At 35.1% G+C, this 22,034-nt stretch overlaps 1 protein-coding gene across 1 annotated transcript; it reads left to right on the top strand.

The window, feature by feature from the left end:
- Window positions 1-13,176: 13,176 nt before the first annotated feature.
- LOC143536717 (protein RESPONSE TO ABA AND SALT 1-like) lies at window positions 13,177-17,968 on the top strand. Its single transcript, XM_077030645.1, has 2 exons — window positions 13,177-13,492; window positions 17,509-17,968. The coding sequence occupies exons 1-2, from the start codon at window positions 13,281-13,283 to the stop codon at window positions 17,966-17,968; spliced, it is 672 nt and encodes a 223-aa protein (XP_076886760.1). The 5' UTR covers window positions 13,177-13,280.
- Window positions 17,969-22,034: the final 4,066 nt, after the last annotated feature.

The following is a 22,034-nucleotide window of genomic DNA, read 5'->3' as shown; positions in this document are numbered from 1 at the left end:
ATGTTCGGGTTATTTTATTAAATATATTGCGTTTAGCATTTGATTATTTATAATTATATATTGTTTTGGCACTTTTAACCCGAAATATAAACTTTTATCCTTCTTTATACCATCCTCAAACACCAAGGACTGGAATGCAAACTTTGTTATAACCCATTTTTAAAATCTGGATAATCAATCCTTTAACCCGACCCATATTAGTTTTCTTGAACCCGAATTCAATAATTATCAACTTGGACCATAATTTTCGTTTATTAGTTGTAATTGATCTCGTGTATCATCTAATTAAGTTAATTTCGGCTTAATAATCAACCCAAATATGTTAATTCAATTAATCTTGATTCGTTTTCCCATTTATAGCTTAACCGACCCTAATAGGAATTCGTGATGTATGTAAGCGTTTATATAAATCCAATCAAGCTTGCAGATCCTATCTATACACCAGCGCCGTTCTTAACCCCTACAAAATGGTAGACGATCTACTTTCCTCGGGTGTGATTATGCTATTTCACCGATGGTTTCTCTTGGATCTGTGTTCTTCCACCTACAAAATGAACAGCACCGTCAACTTACCCCTCAGAAAGGGACAGAGGGGTCCTCTTTGGGGTAACCCTCCGGTGTGAGAATAAGTATTTGTGGGAGAAGATAATAATATGTGAGAGTAAGGAATTTAGAGTGTATTGCTTAATAGCTGAATACTCTGTGATTGTATGCTGTCAGGTGATATTTGATGATGCTTCCTTGTTGAGTTGATGCTGTATTTATAGTGCTAGGGTTTCCACTGATTGGGCTCAGACCCAATTAGGGTTTTGTTGGCCTCCTCCAATTGCTTGGCGCCACGTGTCGTTGGGGACACCTGGTGCTTTTTCATTGGTTGTAATCACGTGGTAGCACATGGTTTATGCTGAGTTGTCCACCTTTCATTTGGCAGCTGTCAACATCAGCATATTCTTATTCCTTAAAATGATACCTTCTGGAAGGTTGTCTGACGTGCACAATCAAGGTTGCCCTAATCCTGATTTGGATAAGGACGAGGTTGATTATGTGCATGTGTGATATGCGCCAATCCTGAGGTTGCGCGAGGTCTTCTCTTTATTCTCACGCGCAGATGTTTCATGCGCAGATGTGATATGCACGAGCATGTGATATGCGCCGCGCGCTGATACGCCGCGCGCATATGTGATGCCTGGGCATATGATGCCTGAGCATGTGTGGTGCCTGGGCATATGATGCCTGAGCATGTGTGGTGCTTGGGCATATGATGCCTGAGCATGTGATGCATGAGCATATTTGATATGCGCCATGCGCGTATGTTTTGGCTTTGTGGCTTCATAATGTCTTGATTTCAAGCTTCTTGTCTATATCTTGTGGGTTGACCCGCCTTGGTCGGTGTTGAGGCGGGTACATACCTCTTCAGTAGCAACTCGGTTTTTTTCGAATTCATATAAATACCCGACTCGTTCGATGTTCGGGTTATTTTATTAAATATATTGCGTTTATCATTTGATTATTTATAATTATATATTGTTTTGGCACTTTTAACCCGAAATATAAACTTTTATCCTTCTTTATACCATCCTCAAACACCAAGGACTGGAATGCAAACTTTGTTATAACCCATTTTTAAAATCTGGATAATCAATCCTTTAACCCGACCCATATTAGTTTTCTTGAACCCGAATTCAATAATTATCAACTTGGACCATAATTTTCGTTTATTAGTTGTAATTGATCTCGTGTATCATCTAATTAAGTTAATTTCGGCTTAATAATCAACCCAAATATGTTAATTCAATTAATCTTGATTCGTTTTCCCATTTATAGCTTAACCGACCCTAATAGGAATTCGTGATGTATGTAAGCGTTTATATAAATCCAATCAAGCTTGCAGATCCTATCTATACACCAGCGCCGTTCTTAACCCTTTACTCAATTGAATTTTAGTTGTTATTTGGTCGTCCGTCCGTCATCACGCATAGCCGTCCCCTGTATTGCTTATTTAACCATCGCCTAATCGTCAATCAAGGTAATTAAATTCATGTTTATGATCGCGAGATGATGCTTAACAATAGCCCCATGGTTGATTTGATCAAACATATCGGATTTGACCAAATCAATCATTAGGGTTCTTAATAAAACTGAGTTGTTTCTGCATATGTTTATATTTAATGGAAACTGAATAAGAACGCAAGTCACTGGCAGGCCAGTTGGTTAAACATATGAATCACGGGGGGCAGGTCTCGGGTTCGACCCCCTGCCAACCCGGATTGTTTTGTTTTATTTTGTAAACTTTCTTTTTAAAACCTTTGATAACTATATTATTATTAATATTAACTAATTAAATCTACTTTATTAGTAACCGATCATAACGCTTGTTTTCTCATGGTTAAACATATATGTATGTACATATATGTGTATTTAGATAAACATATATGTATATATATACGTATATATAATACCACGTAAACCAATATTTTTTTTGGTTATATAAATACATAAAAAAAATACAAGCGGACAATTTTATTTAATGTTTTAACAAGCTAATAAATATTTTTAAAAGACGTATTTTACTTAAATAATATTTTATAAAATAAAATATTATAATATACTTTTAAACGAATTAATAAGCTAGTAATAGTATTAACGATGTGTTTTACTTATATAATATCTTTACATATAATAAAACAATGTATTAGTTATAATTAAAAAGAATATAATATTAACTTAATAATAATTATAATTGTCAAACTCGTTTATGCAGTCTAGTTTAGTAACTTAGCATATCCGCATTCTATTTTCCTTATTAGGCCTTATCATCAACGCGCGTGATCCGCTTTCGTCATTCTTACTGTTATTTATTCACTCTTGTTCGTCTATTGAGGTGAGTACCACATTCCCCTATTTTACTTATTTTCTACGTTTTTGGGGACATATGCGTAAATATACTTTCTCATATATACTTATACACAAAACTGCAACTTTGTCTTATGTGTTAACAACTTATACCTTACTTGTTTATGTGCTTATTTACTTTGTATGCTTTCGCATTCGGAGAGGTCCAACGTAATCTCAGTCTAGTATGATCATACGCCAGTCGTTAGCCTTTGTGCTTCTCGACATTTCAGTTATACTTACTCATTTGGTTATTTTGTTATTCTCATATGACTGTTGCAACTACATATTTTTGTTATATACTATATGTACATTTAAACTGGTGTGTTGCTCACTCAACCTTGTGTTGACAAACTATATTATTTTCAACGCATATGCAGGTTATCGTGTGACGTGATTATCAAGATTGTTTGAAGCAACTTAGGGTGCATGTTAGAGAAAAGATACAAGAACTTAATTTTGGATGTTTAATGTAATTGTTTATTTATAAATTTGATGTACATGAATATTTGTTTGAAATTATTAAATAGATATTGAAATTTATATTGTGCATGATAGTAACCTTGAGAGCTATGACAATCAGTTCGCGCCCTGGCATTTCCGCCGTAAGTTGGGGTGTGACAATATTCTCGGCTTAAATCTGGTGAAGCATTACTAGGTGAATTAGGCCTCACAACATCACACCCCCCGAAAGCTTTTCAATGGTTTAGCCAAGTGTTCGTACGTTAAAAAAATAAAACTTATTAACCTTTTTAAAATGAGTGTGTTAACTTTATTATAAACGAACATCAGTCTATATAAACGTTAATCAGTTGGAGGTGAATAAATCAGCCGCCAGTCTTTCATTGCGGTCCAGGTTCATTCCCTTTTTGATTATTTTAGCCTTACGGTGGAGGAAATGTGAATATGGTGAGAATTTATATGCATGTAATAGAAGTTTTTGAATCTCAGTTGTCGTCATGTAAAGCTGCTAATCTATTCACAAGTGGATGAATGACTCTTCTAAATAACGTGTTGGACATCCATCCAACTTATTATTACACCGAAGTAATCTTTGGGAAAGAGTAAGGGCGTTTTAGGTCTTGTTGTGTGGGACACTTGTAAAATAGGGTCCTAAAATCTATTTAATAGGATAAATGAACATTTGGGGTCCTTTTACAATGTATGCCACAGAACCGGTGTCCTAAAAAGTTATTTAATAGGATGGATGATTCTTTGGGGTCGTATTATCATATAACTTAATAAAACACTTTAAATCTAAATCCTAATAAAGTAACCTATAAGACATGTAGTTATTGGTGTCTCATTATGTATTAATGTAATATGACACTTGATCACTGGAGGTCTTATTATAACATAAGTTAATAGGACATATGTAGTTAAGTTATGAATTTTCAGTGTTATAGGACCCTTTCTAGTCGATGTCATATAAGAACATAACTTAGTAGGACATTTTACACTATGGTCTTATCACTTTAACCTTTATAAGACGCTTAATAATTGTGGTGTTATTATAATACATCTTAATAGGACATTTGATATTTGAGTTATAAAACATTTGTTTTATATGACGCTTATTTGCTAGAGTTTTATTATAACATAACTTGACACGACACTTGACATTTGAGTCTTATAACTTTAACCATTCACTTCAAATAAAATGTCATTTAGTGACACACGTTTTTAATGGCAATGTTTATGGTAGCACCTAAAGTATCACTACTATAATAAGCATTCTACCTATTTTTAAAAAATAAAATACTTACCATCAAAATCCCGCCAAACCATATTGGTCAATAACCGGATACCCAGACTTATTTGGATCTTCTAATAATCCCAGCCCAGGGATTAATTCCATCCGTGTCATAACCTCTTCTACTATGTATGGATCCTTCTAAACCTAGGTTTCTCAAATTACTTCGTTTATATCACTTGAAAAATCAAAATCCTCATTTTTGTTACTCAGTATCACGATTTTGATTTTTTAAACCTCCAAAACAAGCACAACTAAAATAAATCATTCTTTATGTTTAGAGAATAATGATCGTAAGCTATGATAATATTATAATTAAAAAAAATTGTGGCAAAGATAGTATAACAGCTTTGGATATATTGACAATTTGGTATTTGTAATTGTTTTCAGGAATGATATAGATTGCTGATTTGATTTGTAACTGAGTCTTGATTTATAAACTAAGCTTTTTTGGTTTCAGACCATAAATTATTTTAGTTGGGCCTAAGTCAAACCGGTCACAGTTTAGGTTCAACTTAAATCAGTTTATTTGCTGATGTGTACATGTTGTTTCGTTATTTCGAACCAGTTTTTGGGTATCATTTTTGTGTGAATTAGATTGTGTGTGAAATGGTTACGGGTCAAGTTTGTTACAAAAATGATTACATATCAACTTCGTTACAGAGATAGTTTAAAGAGGTTGTGAAATGAGTTAAAAGTGAAGATTTCTATTGAGGGCACTTATGGTATTTTCATATTTGTTCGTTAACAGGTTACATTCCAGGTTGTAGAGTGGGTTTGGATTTAGATTCGGTCATTTACGGGCTATTTGTTTGCAAAACGAGTAAGCATTGTGATTCTGATTTAGGTAATATATATTCAAGTAAACATTCGTCATTTTGAAAACTGAAAATGTTTAATGAATGTACACTTGGAGCAACACTAACAAGATACCATACAAATCTGTGTGTATATGTTGGATGCATGAAATCTGGTTCCGTTATTGCTCACAAGTAAGCCAAACCTCTTCCACCAAACTCTATATGATAAGGGGAGTGCATATATCTGTTGGTTTTGGGGTCAAAACGAACCAAAAATTTGATATTTTGGGTTTTTTTAAACCTTGGTTTCGGTTATAACAATGGATTCAGTTTGACTAAACCTATTAAGCCTTATACTCACCGGTACCACATACTTTTGGTACTCCATTAAGACTTAAGAGGGCTTTGGCATACATCATTGTTATTTCTTCATATTAGCTTATGGTGATGTAATTTTAATCTAATTTGTTTATAAATAATTTAACTAAGCACTACCATATAATCTTTAGTACTCTTAAATCAACTTCGAGTCTGTATGATGGAATCATGGAACCATGTTCATTAGAAGTGTCATTCACATAATACATATAGTCATTAATCAACTATTTCATATTATTATTTTCAAACCTTCTTTCATTGTAACAGGATTTTGAAGACTAACACATAAAAGAATGAACTGAATGTTTATTCTTATCAAAGCATGTTGCATACTTCACTAAATTGTAGCGATACAAATCACATAAATGACCACAAAGATGATTCTTTATGAATCGTAAATGTCTTAACATCTTTTTAGACATTTAAATTTGATTACACATATTTTTTTGTGCTTAGAGGTGATGGTAGGTTAATTGCCTACCAAGCATATTGTAATATATATATTTCTTTAATTTATTTTTAGTTTTCTTATCTTTTAACTTTAATATTTTTTTTTGTTCAAAATAACTCATTTTATTAATTTAAACTTTGACAAATCCCGTGTATAGGGTTCTAAAGCTAGTTTATCAAAAATCGAGTACGTTCATTCTAAATGGTTTCTGCATCGTGATATTAAATCGGATAATATTCTCATGGGCCTCGGTTTAAAAGCAAATCAGGTGATAAAGAGTCCAAATGGTGTGCTACCGTGGATAAAATCAAGGTCACAACTTTTCTTCTTAGATTGGGTAAAATTAATTTAATTAATAACTATTTTACCCTTATTTTTAGTAAAATATTTTTAAAGTTGTCCGGCGTATTAACCAGCGTCGGACACACTAACCAGCTTCGAATGTATTAACAGACTTTAGATGTGTTACATCCATTACATCAACCAACATAACTGGCGCCTGGGGTTCCCTAGAGGAAGGTTTACTCCTGTAAGATCAACTTCACACTTTTCTTTATAAATGTCTTTATTTGGTATATTTCGTTGGTCTTATGAAATAACCATTTTGTTTCAATTTGGAGATAACAAGGCATGTTAATACCACCATGACTCTCTCTAAACTGGAGTTGAATACATCATCTATTGAGTAAGTTAAATGCTTTTTATATACGTTCAGTTTGTGTAAAATATAAATAGTATGTGTCTTTTGATGTCATCAAAATATAAAACTTAAATATTCAAAATTAGATTAAAAAGAAAACTAAATAGACCCGTTATGCGAGCTATAATATTTCTTATGAACATGGGGCCATGGTAATATATAATTACTGTCAGATGTTATGACAATAATTGTATTATTCCAAGATATAATATTTTTTTTGCCTTGTTACAGAATAAGGGTGTTTATATGTTTACCTTTCCGGTGTATTCAAGCATGGATGATTATCTAACACATTGGTTTGGTTACATTAATCGATGTATTAGTAGGATTTGGATGATTATTATGAACACGGGATCATGGTAAGTTTATATACTGAGAACTTTCTTGATAAAGTTGTACATTTTTGTATGTTGATTTAACTAAGTTGGGCAACGTGTGCGGGTTCTGGTGACGGGTCAAAATAGGTTATGAGTACAATGAGTTCGGGTCAAAACATGTTTCTAAAAAATGTTAATTTGGTTCAGTTTGAAATGGATTATGATTCAACTTAGTAGAGATCATTATAAAAAAGTTTCAATTTGATCTTTAAGTTATTATACATGGAATCACCTTAATTTTTTTTAACAAATTAATTTTAACACTTGCATTTGTGTTATTGTAGATTGTGTGTGTTAAAACACATAATGAATCTTTGCTAAAAAGCATGTACACAGATAATTAGTGTTCAGATTTTGATCTTATATTTTGCTAAAAAAACATAATAAATCATACTCAAAAGTATTCTAAACCCTACTGAGCCTGTGGCAAGAGAATGTGTGAAGAGCTTGGACCCAAATGAGCTAGTTAGTGGTACACAGATTGGACCAAAATGGTGTGAGGTAAATGTTCAAGTACCAATAAAAATAGATGAAAAGTTGGTGAGACAATATGGGTTATTTTCCACAATTCAAGATTGTATTGGTGCGTCCATCGCATGGCCTTGTCCATTCATCTCGGTGTGTATTTGTTAAAATTGTGAAACGAATAATTTTAATAACATGGAACTTAATGCTTATACATGGATGGTTTATTTATAGGCAGTCCGTGAGGATTGAGGACGTACGCATGATGACTTGATATTTTATGGTGCTGGTTTCTTTTATTGCTTTTAATTTTATTTTTTTTGAATGTTGCAAGAGTTTATGTTGGATAATGCTATAACTTATTTATGTTTAGTTTTTGTTTTATTATAATGAAGTTTTATTTCTTTCAATATTTAAATGTCCATAACCGTATAGTAAAATTGTGTGTGTGGATGTTTAAAAAATGGTTGTATAATATGATTTGTTAGGACTTCTAATTTTTGTCCTAAGCGTTAGAACATTGTAAAAGTGTCATAATATGTTTTTTAGGACGTTTCAGTTGTTCATAGATATATTATGCAACCATAAAATTTAGTTTCATAATCTTGTTTGGGATATTAGGACCCTTTTCTTGGTACTATAATGTTTCATCATCAAGGTCCTATAAATTAATTTTTTAGGACGCTTGTATGTTTATCAAACGTTTACAATTAGGTAAGCACATGTCAAAACATAGTAAAAGTGTCATAATATGTTTTTATTGGGACGTTTTTTGGGTTAATGGATATATTATGCGACCATAAAATTGGTTTCATAATCTTATATGAGATATCAGGACGCTAAATCTTGGGTTAAACAGATGCTAAATCTTCACTATATAGTTAAAGGAGATATAGGAAATGAGGAAACATTTTGTGTTAGTTCGATTTATGGGTCGGCGATACTCCTTTGTTTTAAAAAAAATATTCCTCTCTATTCTTATTAGAGAAACACAAACAGTGTGTCTATTACAAATTCCAAAGATGTGATAATGAGGCTCTTCGGAACTGGTCGTAGATTAGGAAACCCCAATCAAATGTGGACCTTTTGTAGATGTGGGCATGCCTAGGCCTTCTTTAGGGGATTGATGTAGGGTCTAGAAATGGATCTAACAACTTACCCGGATCAATCCATAACAATAGTGAGCGGAAATCATTAATGCTACTCGGATCTAAGATCAAGAATGATAAGAAAACCGTAGAGAGAAAGTAATAGAGGTAGAGAGAGAGGATGTAAAAGGAAACTTGTGGTGCATGGGTGAATAGTTTCATATTTATACCTATGCACCTAGGGTCCTCTTGGGTCGGCCCAACATGGTAAATGACCTACACCCATTACAATAAGCTACACGAAAGAAATTAAACGATACATGATAAATTCATCTAATACATAAGCCTAAATATTGTAAATAAACAAAACGGGTCCTAACAATTGATAAAAGTTCAAAGGTCAAATGGTTATGGACTAGGGACAAAAACTGAATCGTCACGGTCAAATCTTGAAAGTCAATTTTCTGGTCTTGTGAAATATGATGACTCGAGGATGAAAAATAATCACTCAGTGTTGTAAAATACTCTTCATCTTTGCCTTTTCAATTCGGGATATGTTCTCTCTTCATTGTCGTATGCAATTCGGGATAGTTAAAAACATATGGAGTTATAACTACGTGTTGGTGTAATGTGGAAGGTCTGAAATGATGTGTTGTCTACAAGAAGCAAAACCTTCACCTATTAGTATTATCGAGAAGATAAAAAAAACCTTAGCTTATTGTGGCTAGGGTTGACAATTTAGACACGATACATAAATACACAACATGAACCTACACGATTCTAACGGGTATCGGGCATGGCCTTAACATGTTTTATGTAATAACAAGGTAGATGATGTGCTAAAAACAGTTAATTAAATATTAACTAAATTAAACAAGTAATAAAAACTAGACCTAAGACTCAACTACACAAAACACCGGTAAGTGAACCGATCAATTGTACTAAAGCTAAGCAAGTCCGGAATATCGAACCCACGGGACTCTATAAATTACGTAAATTAACTAATTAGACTCGGCTTACGACACAACTATTTATTATTAATGTTTTAAGGGGGTTTTTTTAACTAATATTAAACTTAAGAAAAATAAATAAACAAATAAACTAGAAACAAACAATCAAACACAAGATCGAAAACCAATAAAAGAAGGAATCTACCTAGGTAAGAATCTCATGCATCAACAATCATCAAGCAATGGACAACTAACATGATATGGAAACTGATTTCTAAACGTATTCATCTAACAAACCCTAAAGGACCCTTGACCAAATCAAACGAAATCCCAAAGAATAATTATTAGATTATTAAGCAATCAGTTGGATTGATTTCCTCACAGTTATCAAATAGGGTTAATTAATAGTATCTAAAGCAAGCAATCTCACGAAACACTAAACCCTAGATAACTTGATAAACTAAACACGACATCATGAACAAGGATCAACACAATAACCAGGCAAGAATATTGTCACTAATCTAACCTAGAATGCGATTGACCAAGACACATGAACAACTCCTCACCTTACAGCTATTGGAATTTAGCAGAATATTCAAAACCCTAATCAACTATCAACAAGCTTCTATGATCTAATAGGCCTATTCAATCACAATAATCAAAACACCAAGTAATGATTAAACATAAACCCTAAATCTAAAGAACAAAATCAAAAGATAAAAGATCTATGTGAATCCATATTTAACAATCAATCAAGATAACAAATATTCATATGCATCATGAAAGCAAAATCAAGTCTTTACTATTAAATCAACAAATCCATAATCAAAACAATCATCCAAAGCAAAAATCAAGCATCAAACATGTTCATCAAACCTAAGTAGACATGGAGTCTAGCCTAGCATAATCATAATCAAAGACAAATAACTAGAACAAAAAACAAAGAGAAAAATCATGAAAGATAGTTAACAAGAACAATGAAAAAGAACGAGGGAACCCGTCTTAATCGACCCTTGAAAACCCGTATGAAAGCTCTATGATCTTCTCTCTTCCTAGCCTCCAAAACACCTTCAATCTTGGCTCTTTTCCTTCCAAAATCGGCTGGGATTAGTTGTTCCTCCGTCTAGGTTTATAACAATATATATATATATATATATAATGAGCCGGGCCTTGTTTTTGAAGTATTTTTGGACGTCAGAGGCAGTAGGCGCCGCGCGACCAGGTTTGGGCTCCCTGGCCGCGCTGTGCTGCGCACACAGGGAGGGGGTAAGGATTTTTCTTTTATTTTATTAATAAATCAATGCTACATCTTGATAAATCTTTTCTTGAACTCCAAGCAACGATAGGAACCTTCTACAACTTGTTTTCCTTAACTCCCCAAGCCATAAATCTATAAAGAACATAACAAAACATTAGTGATGTAATCATGTAACCATTGACGAGCAAAAAACGAACATAGACTTCACATGAAATGATAGAAAGAATTATATTTAACATGCAAGACATCAAAAGATTTAAAACACGATAAACATCAAATAAACTTGACTCAAAACCAAAATTAGTAAAAGATGAATAAAACACGAACTAAACCAAACTCAAAACCTTAAATACACATAACTTTACAAGGGATTCGAGATATAGAAATAGATGTATATCAGTAGACACGAATCGACCTGTTAATTTTCGTGTCTAAATAGGTAAAATACCTCGTTTACGTGTTAAGTACCCGTTAGTACCTGATTAGATATTTTTATAAATAAAAATATATAATCATATAATATGTTATATACCCTAAATAGTTAAACTTAAATTTTAATACCCATCAATTGAACACGACGCACATAATTCCATTCCAACATCAAACAAACGACGCACAAACCCCTTCGTGGGTCTCCGGTAATCCAATGGGTTCCCTCCACATCTCCAGTAGTCCCAGCCCTTCGATTCTCTGGTCTATTTATCCACATATCTGAATCTCCGACAGTTCGGCCTCCTCGAAGTTGCAATGGCTCCACCGACCGCCGAACGGCCGAACCCTTTCTTCGATTATCAGGAAGGTTCGTGTCTTATTGTGTATACCTGGTATTAACAAGTTTGTATTCGGGTTTGGGATACAGGTACACGATAAGTTTTTGTGTCGTGTACATGCATACATGTTTCGTGTTCGTTTCTTTTTGTGTCCGTGTTTTATCGTGTACGAGTATACACGATATGCCAGTCCTAATTATAGCTCAAGCATAGAGTTAAGTTGATTAATCCATACTTAAATAAAACAAGTACGTATCAATGGCGGACGTTAACATGTGTAAATTGTAATGATACTCTTATCTAAATTACCGATCCAAATACATGTAAAGCTTTAGCAATTAAAAAGAACACTTTATTTCGAGCACAATTGCGTTTTCAATACATGAATGAATTTTTGATAGAAACCAATATCAAAAGTTAAAACACTAGTATGTATTTTCAAATTTTGAAAGCGTAACCGACAAATTTACCAGAGAAAAAGGGTCATGATATTCATGCACCCCCTTCTAAAAACTCACACACCCTATATACGATCGTATGGAATAAAATACAACAAAAGTACACCTGCACGCACAGTGTACGAAGTTTGACTGGGATAGTATGACTCCATACGATCGTATGGAAAGAAAAAAAACAAAAACTAAAATTATGCTACATGTTTTTTCCTCTAAATATACGGGTCTCGCGCCAAACAAACATAACGTCCTTTACTAGTTATACATTATAAAAGTTTAAGCCTTTTAAAGTTATAATTTCTTAAAAAAGTTATACCCAAAGTTCCGAATAATAAACGGGTAGTTAACATATGCATCTACCCAAAACTCACACGTTCTTTAAAAAAAGATCGTGTAGTTGCTTGTTTAAAAAAACTCACAAAAGTTGCAGATTGTAAAAAAAACGTTCGTATGGTGTCCATGCTATCGTATGGAATGTTCCTGAAAGCAGACAAAGGCTGCGAGAATCTGACAAAAGCTGCAGTCTTATACGATCGTATAAGATCCATACGATCGTATGGTTTCTAAGAGTGTGCGAATAAGTCAAAGAATGTGTGGATAACGAGAAAAATCAAATTAAATAATACCCTAAATATTGTTAATAAAATAACAAACACCGATTATATATTATATTTTCAATATTTTATAAAAATAAATACTTATGTAATCTTATAGACGTCAGATGACGTAACCATGAAATTGTAAAACGAAATATACACGGAGAAACCAAATCTTTATCTTAGAAAATAATAATAATAATAATAATAATATAACGTAGCCCTCGGTGGCAAAGGCCAAGGCACCGAGTCCGATGCTGGCCACTTCCTTTCAACTTAAGAAAATAAATAATTTAAATATAACGGAAAGTAAACCATCTAGCAATTAACCAACCAACCAACCCACAATGGCCCTAAACACTCTTCAAATATTCACGGCGTTTTACGACGGCTGGCTCATTCGCCGCCACCACCTCCAACAACAGTTGTCCCAAATCCAACATGTCAAACAACCGCAACTTGACAAACTAGTGGAACAGGCGGCTGACCACTACCGTCAATACTACCAACAAAAAGCAAGTGCAATGGAAGATGACGTCTTCTTAATTTGCTCACTTCCTTGGTACGTACTATTAATTATCTTTTTCATAAGTAGTGCGCCTCTATATACAGGGATTTTATTGTGAATAATATTAGTTAGGGGACGTGTTATTGTTCAGTTTAAAAATGTGAAATAGTTTAATTGGTCAATGGTTTGGTTTTACGGTTGGTTTTTCCCAAAACTTTTGGTCGGTTACTTTCAAAATGCTTAGACTTAAAACCGCGGTGAATGGTTTATACCAAAAACCGGCCATATAAGAGTGTATCAGACCGTAAAATTTAAGAACAAATTCTGATTTTTAACTTAATTACATTAAGAACAATCTATACCATGTTTAATAAAACCAAATAAAGTTGGCCTAATATTGAAATGCAAATATTGTTGCCAACAAATCCATAATCCAACTCAAGTCCCGGATCGATAAACAACACACAAACTAAATGAATAACTCTCGTTTATATTAATCAGAAAATATCACTCTAAAAACTGATTACAAACCCTCAAACCCTAACTCGGTTTGACTCTTGATGAACCCTAACTCGGTTACATCTAGATGAACCTTAACTCGGTTACATCTCGTGTGTGCCTCTTGGATGAACCCTAACTCGGTTACACCTCACACCACCATTTATAACGTCTAACCATGACATGTTTATATAGACTAACCTAACTTGCTAGCCAAGACATTACCTATTATATTTACAATACAATTAGGAAACATAACGTAATTAGGGAATATACCAACTATGACCGACTTGTCAATATTGGTCCCTCGAGTTCACCGACTTGTGACTTGAGTCTGAAATTACTTCCAACAATCACCCCCTAATTTCTGACTCAAAATAAGTGGTCTTTTTGATTTAAACTTGTCTCCTTTGACATGCCTGACTCGACACACGATCTTGGCCTTCTCGGCTTTCACAACCATCTTGGCCTCGATCTCCCTGGAACTTTTCTTGATCCATAGATGTGTTCTTCGGCTCCCCCGAACTCGACTACCTCTGTGACCCTGTCCTCGACCATTCATTCGGGCATATGAAAATGCATAACCACTCCTTTGGCTGCAATTCCGGTCATCTAATCGAGCGAACAACAATCTTCCTTGATATTCTTTTGTTCCCGAATCAAAACACAACCACATCGTTTAAATTAGTACCTTAGTCAACAAACTTGATTGCTTCACACAACCGACTTCTCATCTCGTTCTTGATTGCTTCACACAACCAGTCTCAATTTCTGATCAATCTGTCACAGATTGACAATTTTCTTCTTTACCGGTATCACAACGCACCACCCGAGTCACTCAGGTAAACACCAGTATCACACCGTACCTCCCTGAATCGCTCAGGTAAATTTCACACCCCTCGCAGGTGATTAATTTTCACACAATCCGAATCGCTCAGATTGATGTCCCGTAGTTGCCTCGCACAACCCCTTGTTCCACTTCGTTGGAACAAATACAAACAACTTAGTCCCAAACAACTTTTCAGAACCGAATCCGCTTACTAGTAAAATAAATAAATCAACCCTTGGTTAAAACCTAACTCGTTTAACCCAATAAAATACAAACTTTGAACTGAACCGTCTTGTTCAACCCAAATAAAAGTAACTAACAAATGAGATTAAACCAACTTGTTTAATTAAAAGAACTCAACCAAAGAAAAAAAACAAACCAATTAATGACCTTTTTTTTTTCTTTTTGTTCTTTCCCGTGCTATACAAGTAAACCAATCAACAAAGCTTTGTTCTGTTGACTTTTAAGATAAAACAAAACAAAACCCAAACTCCTATTTTTGTGTTTCTTCGTAACGCAGCTTGTGTCCACAAAATATGGAATCCTAGTATTGTTAAAAAAAACAAAACACTTTTGACTTTATGATCTCTTTTTAATTCTTGAATCACAAAACCAGAAAACCACTCGTTGCTGCTACAAAACTCGATCAACCAAACCCTTTCACTATTTCGATCGCAACAGCCGGACAAAAAAGAACCACTGACACAAGTTAGACTAACCCGCGTTAACAAAAACACACTTCGTTTCGGAAACCCAACTTGGTTCCGATATGCGCCGATGATAGCTCCTCCTCAAGCCACCGCTCAACACCGACGATTATCGATTTCTTGAACTTGGCTCTGATACCAATTCAAGTCCCGGATCGATAATCAAACACAATGTAAACAAAAAACTCTTGTTTATTAATCAGAAAATCTAACTCAAAAAACTGATTACAAACCCTCAAACCCTAACTCGGTTTGACTCTTGATGAACCCTAACTCGGTTACATCTAGATGAACCCTAACTCGGTTACATCTCGTGTGTGCCTCTTGGATGAACCCTAACTCGGTTACACCTCACACCACCATCTATAACGTCTAACCATGACATGTTTATATAGACTAACCTAACTTGCTAGCCAAGACATTACCTATTATAGTTACAATACAATTAGGAAACATAACGTAATTAGGGAATATACCAACTATGACCGACTTGTCAATATTGGTCCCTCAAGTTCACCGACTTGTGACTTGAGTCTGAAATTACTTCCAACACCAACACCTCAAAAATGCGCTCTTAACTGGAATGCCACGCTCAAGCCTCTTAACAGGGCCGACTCCGAGAAAGCAAAAAATGGTTGGGGCCGAAGGCGAAATTTGTTTTGGGCCTTATGTAAAATGAGTATTTTGTTGGGTTTAAACAATTAAATTTTTATATGGGTTTACTTGGTTATAATTTGGGTTGTGTAAAAAATTTTTGTATAAAAATAGGATTAAACATGTCTAAAACGAGACTAAAACTCATAACCTTTTAGTTTGAAGTAATACCCTTTGCCACTATGACCAAACTAATGGTTATATAATTAAATTTAAACATAAAATATACATATTGCATTTTATAAAGGTACATATAATTTATTTTTTTTTTAATTTCGGGCATGTGGCCGTCGACCACCCTGCTACCCCCAAGTGCCGGCCCTTCCTCTTAACAACGAAACTTATCAATTCCCTATTATATAAGCGTCTGTGTTTCTTCACCTATGAATTTAGGGGTGCAAACGAGCCGAGCCGAGCCCGAGCTCGATTAGGCTCTAGCTCGCTCGTTTAATTTACACAATGCTCGAGCTCGAGCTCGGCTCATGAGTAGATTTTCAAGCTCGAGTTCGGCTCGTGCTCGGCTCGTTTATTATTTATCAATTATTTTTTATTTATTTATAATGATTTTTATATATATATATATATATATATATATATATATATTCTATTATAATTTTGTGTATATGTATAAATTAATATATATTATTTAGTTATTTATATTTATTTAACATTATACATATTAATTAATACGGAGTAGTCATTAAAGATATATTTTAAAAAATTATATAAATGACAGACTCGTTTAAGCTCGCGAACCGGCTCGAGCTCGATAAGTGAAGCTCGGGCTCGGGCTTGTTTTTTAAACGAGCTTACTTTTAAGCTCAAGCTCGGGCTCGGGCTCGGACTCAATTAAGCTTGGCTCGATCAAGCTTTTTAACGAGCCGATCTTGAGTAACTCGCGAGCAGCTCGGCTCGTTTGCACCCCTATGTATGATGAATTATTTCCATTATATTCTGTATTTTGTATATAAGGGCCAAACAAAAACCAAACTGTTTGTAACGGTTATATTTGATTTAGTTAATTTTGAACTATTCAGCTTTGATTTTCGATAATAAATAACGGTTTGGCTTAAAAACCGTTATAATCAGACCGCGGATCAATTGAGATTTGAGAATATCATAACACATATAACATCTGTTGAGGACAATTTTCAAAATTAGCGTTTATGTCGTGTTGTTAGATACAATTTTACATCATTAGTGTTTTATGTCCTATTGTAATTGTCACCCTATATAAAGGAATTTATGGTGAATAATATTGTAACTGTTTCCATCACATCTTTCAGTCTCCTAGCTTTTATTATGAATGGATTATAGTGGGTATGTTAGTTTATTTTGTTCTTGTGGTGAATAATAATATTAATTATAGTAACATATGTTTGGTACACCTCGTTCGAGCAGGCATTATTCTGGGTGACTGGATTCCCGCCTTCATTATTGTTCCGGTTCACGGGAGAATTAGATCTAACAGCTGTGCAGGCGGAATGGGTGGAGACGGTGAGGGAGGAAACGGTGGCGAAGGAGAAGGAGATAGGGGATGCGATGGCAATGGTGCAGGAGAGTATGGCTGCAGCCCCATTGTATGGGTTGGTGAATAGACCCGAGAGTTTGGTGGATGGGGAGGTGTCGGAGTTGGACGAGGCGATGGAGGAATTGAAGGAGGCGATGCGGGCGGTGGTGGCAGAGGCGGACGGATTAAGGGCGGTCACGGTAATGGAGATTTTGAAAGTGTTGGGAGTGGTACAGAGGATCAAGTTTTTTGCCGCCGTTGGCGAGTTCAGGATTCGGGTTAGACGGGTCGGGTTAGATATGGATAGGGCTACAGGTGGAATATTATGATATGATTTTAAATTTCATTTTTATGGAATAAAATTAATATAATCCACCGACTTTATTTTTATGTGTTGGACTGTTGGGATATAAGTTTCTTTTCTGTTGTTTTACATGGTTAAGTAACTCACATCAAATATCATTAATCAAAAAAGAAATAACTATTCTAACCCATCTTATTATATATATACAAAAAAAGGCATAAAGCAGAGCTAGATTATTTTTTTAACACTTTCTTCTTCCTTAAGAACACTTTTGTATTTTATCTAGAAAAGTATACGATTACCTGATAGGCTGATATCATATTATATCATTTCAATTTTATGGTCAAAAAAGTGATGTAATATTTATGATAAGGATCTGTAAATGTATTAAATTGTCTCTCTTTTAGATACTGAAAATTTTATAAATATTACATATAAAACATATTAGGAGGATAAAATGGTAATTCACTGTTTCCGACGAGACGCCGTTATATTAATTATCACCGGCCAAATTTGTGAACGGCTATGCGTTGCTTCACCTGCTACAACGATTCATTAACTAGTAATTCAATGCCTGTACGTTATTGAAATTAACGATGTTTATTGCTCCTTTATGTTTTCCTCAAACCCTAATTCTACTTCGTCACCTCTTTTGTTTCAAACCATGTGCCATTCAAGAGTCGATTCATAAAGTAAGTTTCCTTCTTTAATCCCCTCAATGGTGCAATCAATCGAACCTTTATGTTATCCATTGAAATCAACCAATGATTGAAAGGTGCTTTCTAATTGAAACGGCCGGGTACTTGAAGGTCGTTCCTTTATTCCCTAATTGTAATTTAAATAGATCATCGGTTATTTCTTAATCACTAAAACGGTGGTTAACACCACCACCAGGTGACCGCCATGGTTCTGCAGCTACGAATTTTGTTCCAAATTCTCGTAGTTGTGTTTTAGTTTCATGTTAATTTGATCGGTACGGGTATGGATTAATTTGTGCTCTTAGCAATTTTTAGGATTTTCGACAGATTGAATAATGAAAGAAGAACAAGAACAAGTTAAATAATTCAGGTAGAGCAATTTGATACATATCATATGTTAATAATAATAATAATAATAATAATAATAATAATAATAATAATAATAATACTGCTACTATGTAAAAGATTAAGGACCATAGTTGTAAGTATTATTTAAAATTACAAAAAGTGATGAAAGTTTAGGGGATAAAATTGTAACTATGTTTAGTAATTTAAAAATGAACGTAATATGCTTTGTTAGGTTGTAAGTATTAAATTTTGTATTTTACTTAAAAACAAGTGTCTTAATTTTCCCATCTTTCACTCATTATATATACTACAGATTATTTTTTAAATTTGAGAATTTCAGACAACTATTTTTAGTAATTTAAAACTGAACGTGATGTTTATTGTCCTTTTCAATATGCTTTGTTAGGTTGTAAGTATTAAATTTTGTATTTTACTTAAAAACAAGTGTCTTATTTGCTCATCTTTCACTCATTATATATAGGATAGATTATTTTTTAAATTTGAGAATTTCAGACAACTATGTTTGGTAATTTAAAAATGAGCGTGATATTTATTGTCCTTTTCAATATGCTTTGTTAGGTTGTAAATATTAAATTTTGTATTTTACTTAAAAACAAGTGTCTTAATTTGCTCATCTTTCATTCATTATATATAGTATAGATTATTTTTTAAATTTGAGAATTTCAGACAAGCTAAATTGAATGTTTATGGATGTTTTGAAGTGCATTACAAGCTAAATTGGAGTTGGAATCGCTCTTCTCTACTTCTCCATTGTTTGAGATAATCATGGAACATACAAAAAGTAAAAAAACGCATACCGACGTCAACTTGCTGAATTGACTTATCCTTTTGCCATTATTTCATATTTTGATTTTTAAGTTTTTAAGTGCCCACCTATGGCCCTATAATATCTTCTTTGTTAAGCTTTGGCCACAAAGTTTACATTTGCTCTTTAAATTTGACATTTTAGTCCAAGTAACACAGCATTTAAAACAAAAAACTGTAGACACGTCATGAATGAGTATTACTTATTATATTATGGGACATAAAATATCCCAGGTATATTTGAAGAGGTAGGTCCCTGCAAAGTCCAGTTGAACCCGCAAGACACACCTTGAAGAGGTACGTCTGCGCAAGGACCAGCTGGTTCCGCATGACCCACCATGCTCAAAGAGATGAAGACCTTACACGCAATAAGCCAGCTGTTCACGCAGGAAAGCCTCCCTTGGTACAGTACCCTACCTGTTCCCGCAGCTGTGGGTACAAGCCAAGAAGGAAGGCTACCCGCACTAACAGTAAGACTACACGCATAAGGCACTAACTCTTATACTTCAGCAATGTCACCTGAGGAAGGAATGAGCAAGGCGGGAATATTCCCGCCCAAAAGAGCCAGTCCTTATGTTTCTGGAAGATCTTTTGTACTATACCTGCCAAGGTATGGACAAAATAGACAAGATCTGACCAAAGCAGCCCATGAACCAATCACAGGGTGACAGCTCACCGACAATAGTACGAGGAGGAGCACGCTCCAGTACAAAATGTCACTATCAGCCGCTGCCTACCCACCAACTCCCATCGCGGCACGTACGTAGCCCGTAGTTTGTGGAAAAAGAATATTATACAGCTGGCCGTACCTGCTTGGAAACCTACATTCGGCTATAAATACTCCAACACCTTGAAACGGTATCATCATCTTATCCTCTCTCTAGCTATTTCTCTCAATATACACATATTCAGAGCAATCTAGTCTGATTCTCACGCCGGAGGGTGGTCACAAGGAGGAACCCCCCCTTCTCAGTGACGAACTCACGGTGTCTGTTTTGCAGGTCAAGAAGAATAACCATCTTTGCCGGACCTAACCCTCGTGGGAAACATCTACTTAACCCTAAGATTATCCGTAATCTGCCAGGGTCATTTAGTGTTTCTTCATTGGCGCATATCGTGCATTAAGCTAGAACTTAATCTTCCTTTTTCTCAGTTTTTTCAAACTTCGGGAAAGATGGTTAACGTTACTCCGATGCCAAAGCCACCGGGTAACCAAGAAGTTCTGGTAACCACAACCCCAACTACTGGGGGAAACACCGGCGAATACACCATTTTTACGAACACTACCCCGGTTACCCAAGCCGGGGCAAGTGCAGTAAACAATCCTCCCCTGGGATTCATTGATACCCAGGCAGAGAAGCAACAGACGAGGCTTCCCTGACAAACACTGGATCAAGTTAAAGCTTGGGCGGAAGCACGTCAGAAAGAATTCCAAACTGAGTTGGATGAACGTTTACGTTCACTCCAACAGGCCAATGACGAATTCGGAAGCACTCGACAACAGCTCAACATGAGCAATGATTGCGAGTATTCGGATGATGATTGGGAAGATTCTGACAGTGACGCAAACCCTCGTCATAAGGCGAAAGGGAAGCGTAAGGAAGTAGACTTCCGCTCGAAAAGAAATTTTGGAGAAACTTTCAAGCCAAAGAGTGCAGGGGGAAACCCACGTGACTTCTCCAAAACTTTCAGACCGACTGTTGCAAATGCGGGAACGTCCAAGTTCACAAGAGACATTGCGGAAGCAATTGCTCCAAAGTGTGCCAAACAGATGTCCAACATAGGCACTTACGATGGCGTATCCGACCCAGACGATCACTAGAACAGATTCATAGCGGGGGCAACCGTCAGTAATTGGACGGAACCTACGTGGTGTTACATGTTCCAAATGACGCTCTTCGGGGCAGCCAGTGCGTGGTTTGATCGTCTACCGGTCCACCACATCTATGATTGGGCGGACTTCCAGCACAAGTTCAGCCAGCACTTCAGTCAACAAAGAAAATATACTGAAGAGCAGTGGACGATCCTCAACTGCGTCCGAGAGGAAGACGAATCTTTGCTAGACTTCATCACTCGCTTCAACTCAAAGAAGCTAAGTCTAGGCACTATAAGCGAAGATCTTGTTTGCGCCGCTTTCATCCAGGGCGCCGAGTACCCATAGCTTATCCGCACTTTTACGGGTAAAGATGGCATGCCATCCACGTGGGATGCCATCATGAC

This window comes from Bidens hawaiensis, unplaced genomic scaffold (assembly GCF_021521415.1).
Source record: "Bidens hawaiensis isolate Kalapana, Puna unplaced genomic scaffold, B.hawaiensis_p1.1 tig00010895_1, whole genome shotgun sequence".
NCBI lineage: Eukaryota > Viridiplantae > Streptophyta > Magnoliopsida > Asterales > Asteraceae > Bidens > Bidens hawaiensis.
The sequence above is the reverse complement of the archived record's forward strand: the minus strand, read 5'-3'. Positions and strand labels throughout refer to the sequence as shown.

Excerpts from the sequence above, each read along its gene's own strand:
- LOC143536717 (XM_077030645.1), top strand. The coding sequence starts at position 13,281 with ATGGCCCTAAACACTCTTCAAATATTCACGGCGTTTTACGACGGCTGG. Across the intron at positions 13,493-17,508 it reads TTCTTAATTTGCTCACTTCC|TTGGTACACCTCGTTCGAGC; the intron begins TTGGTACGTACT and ends AGTAACATATGT.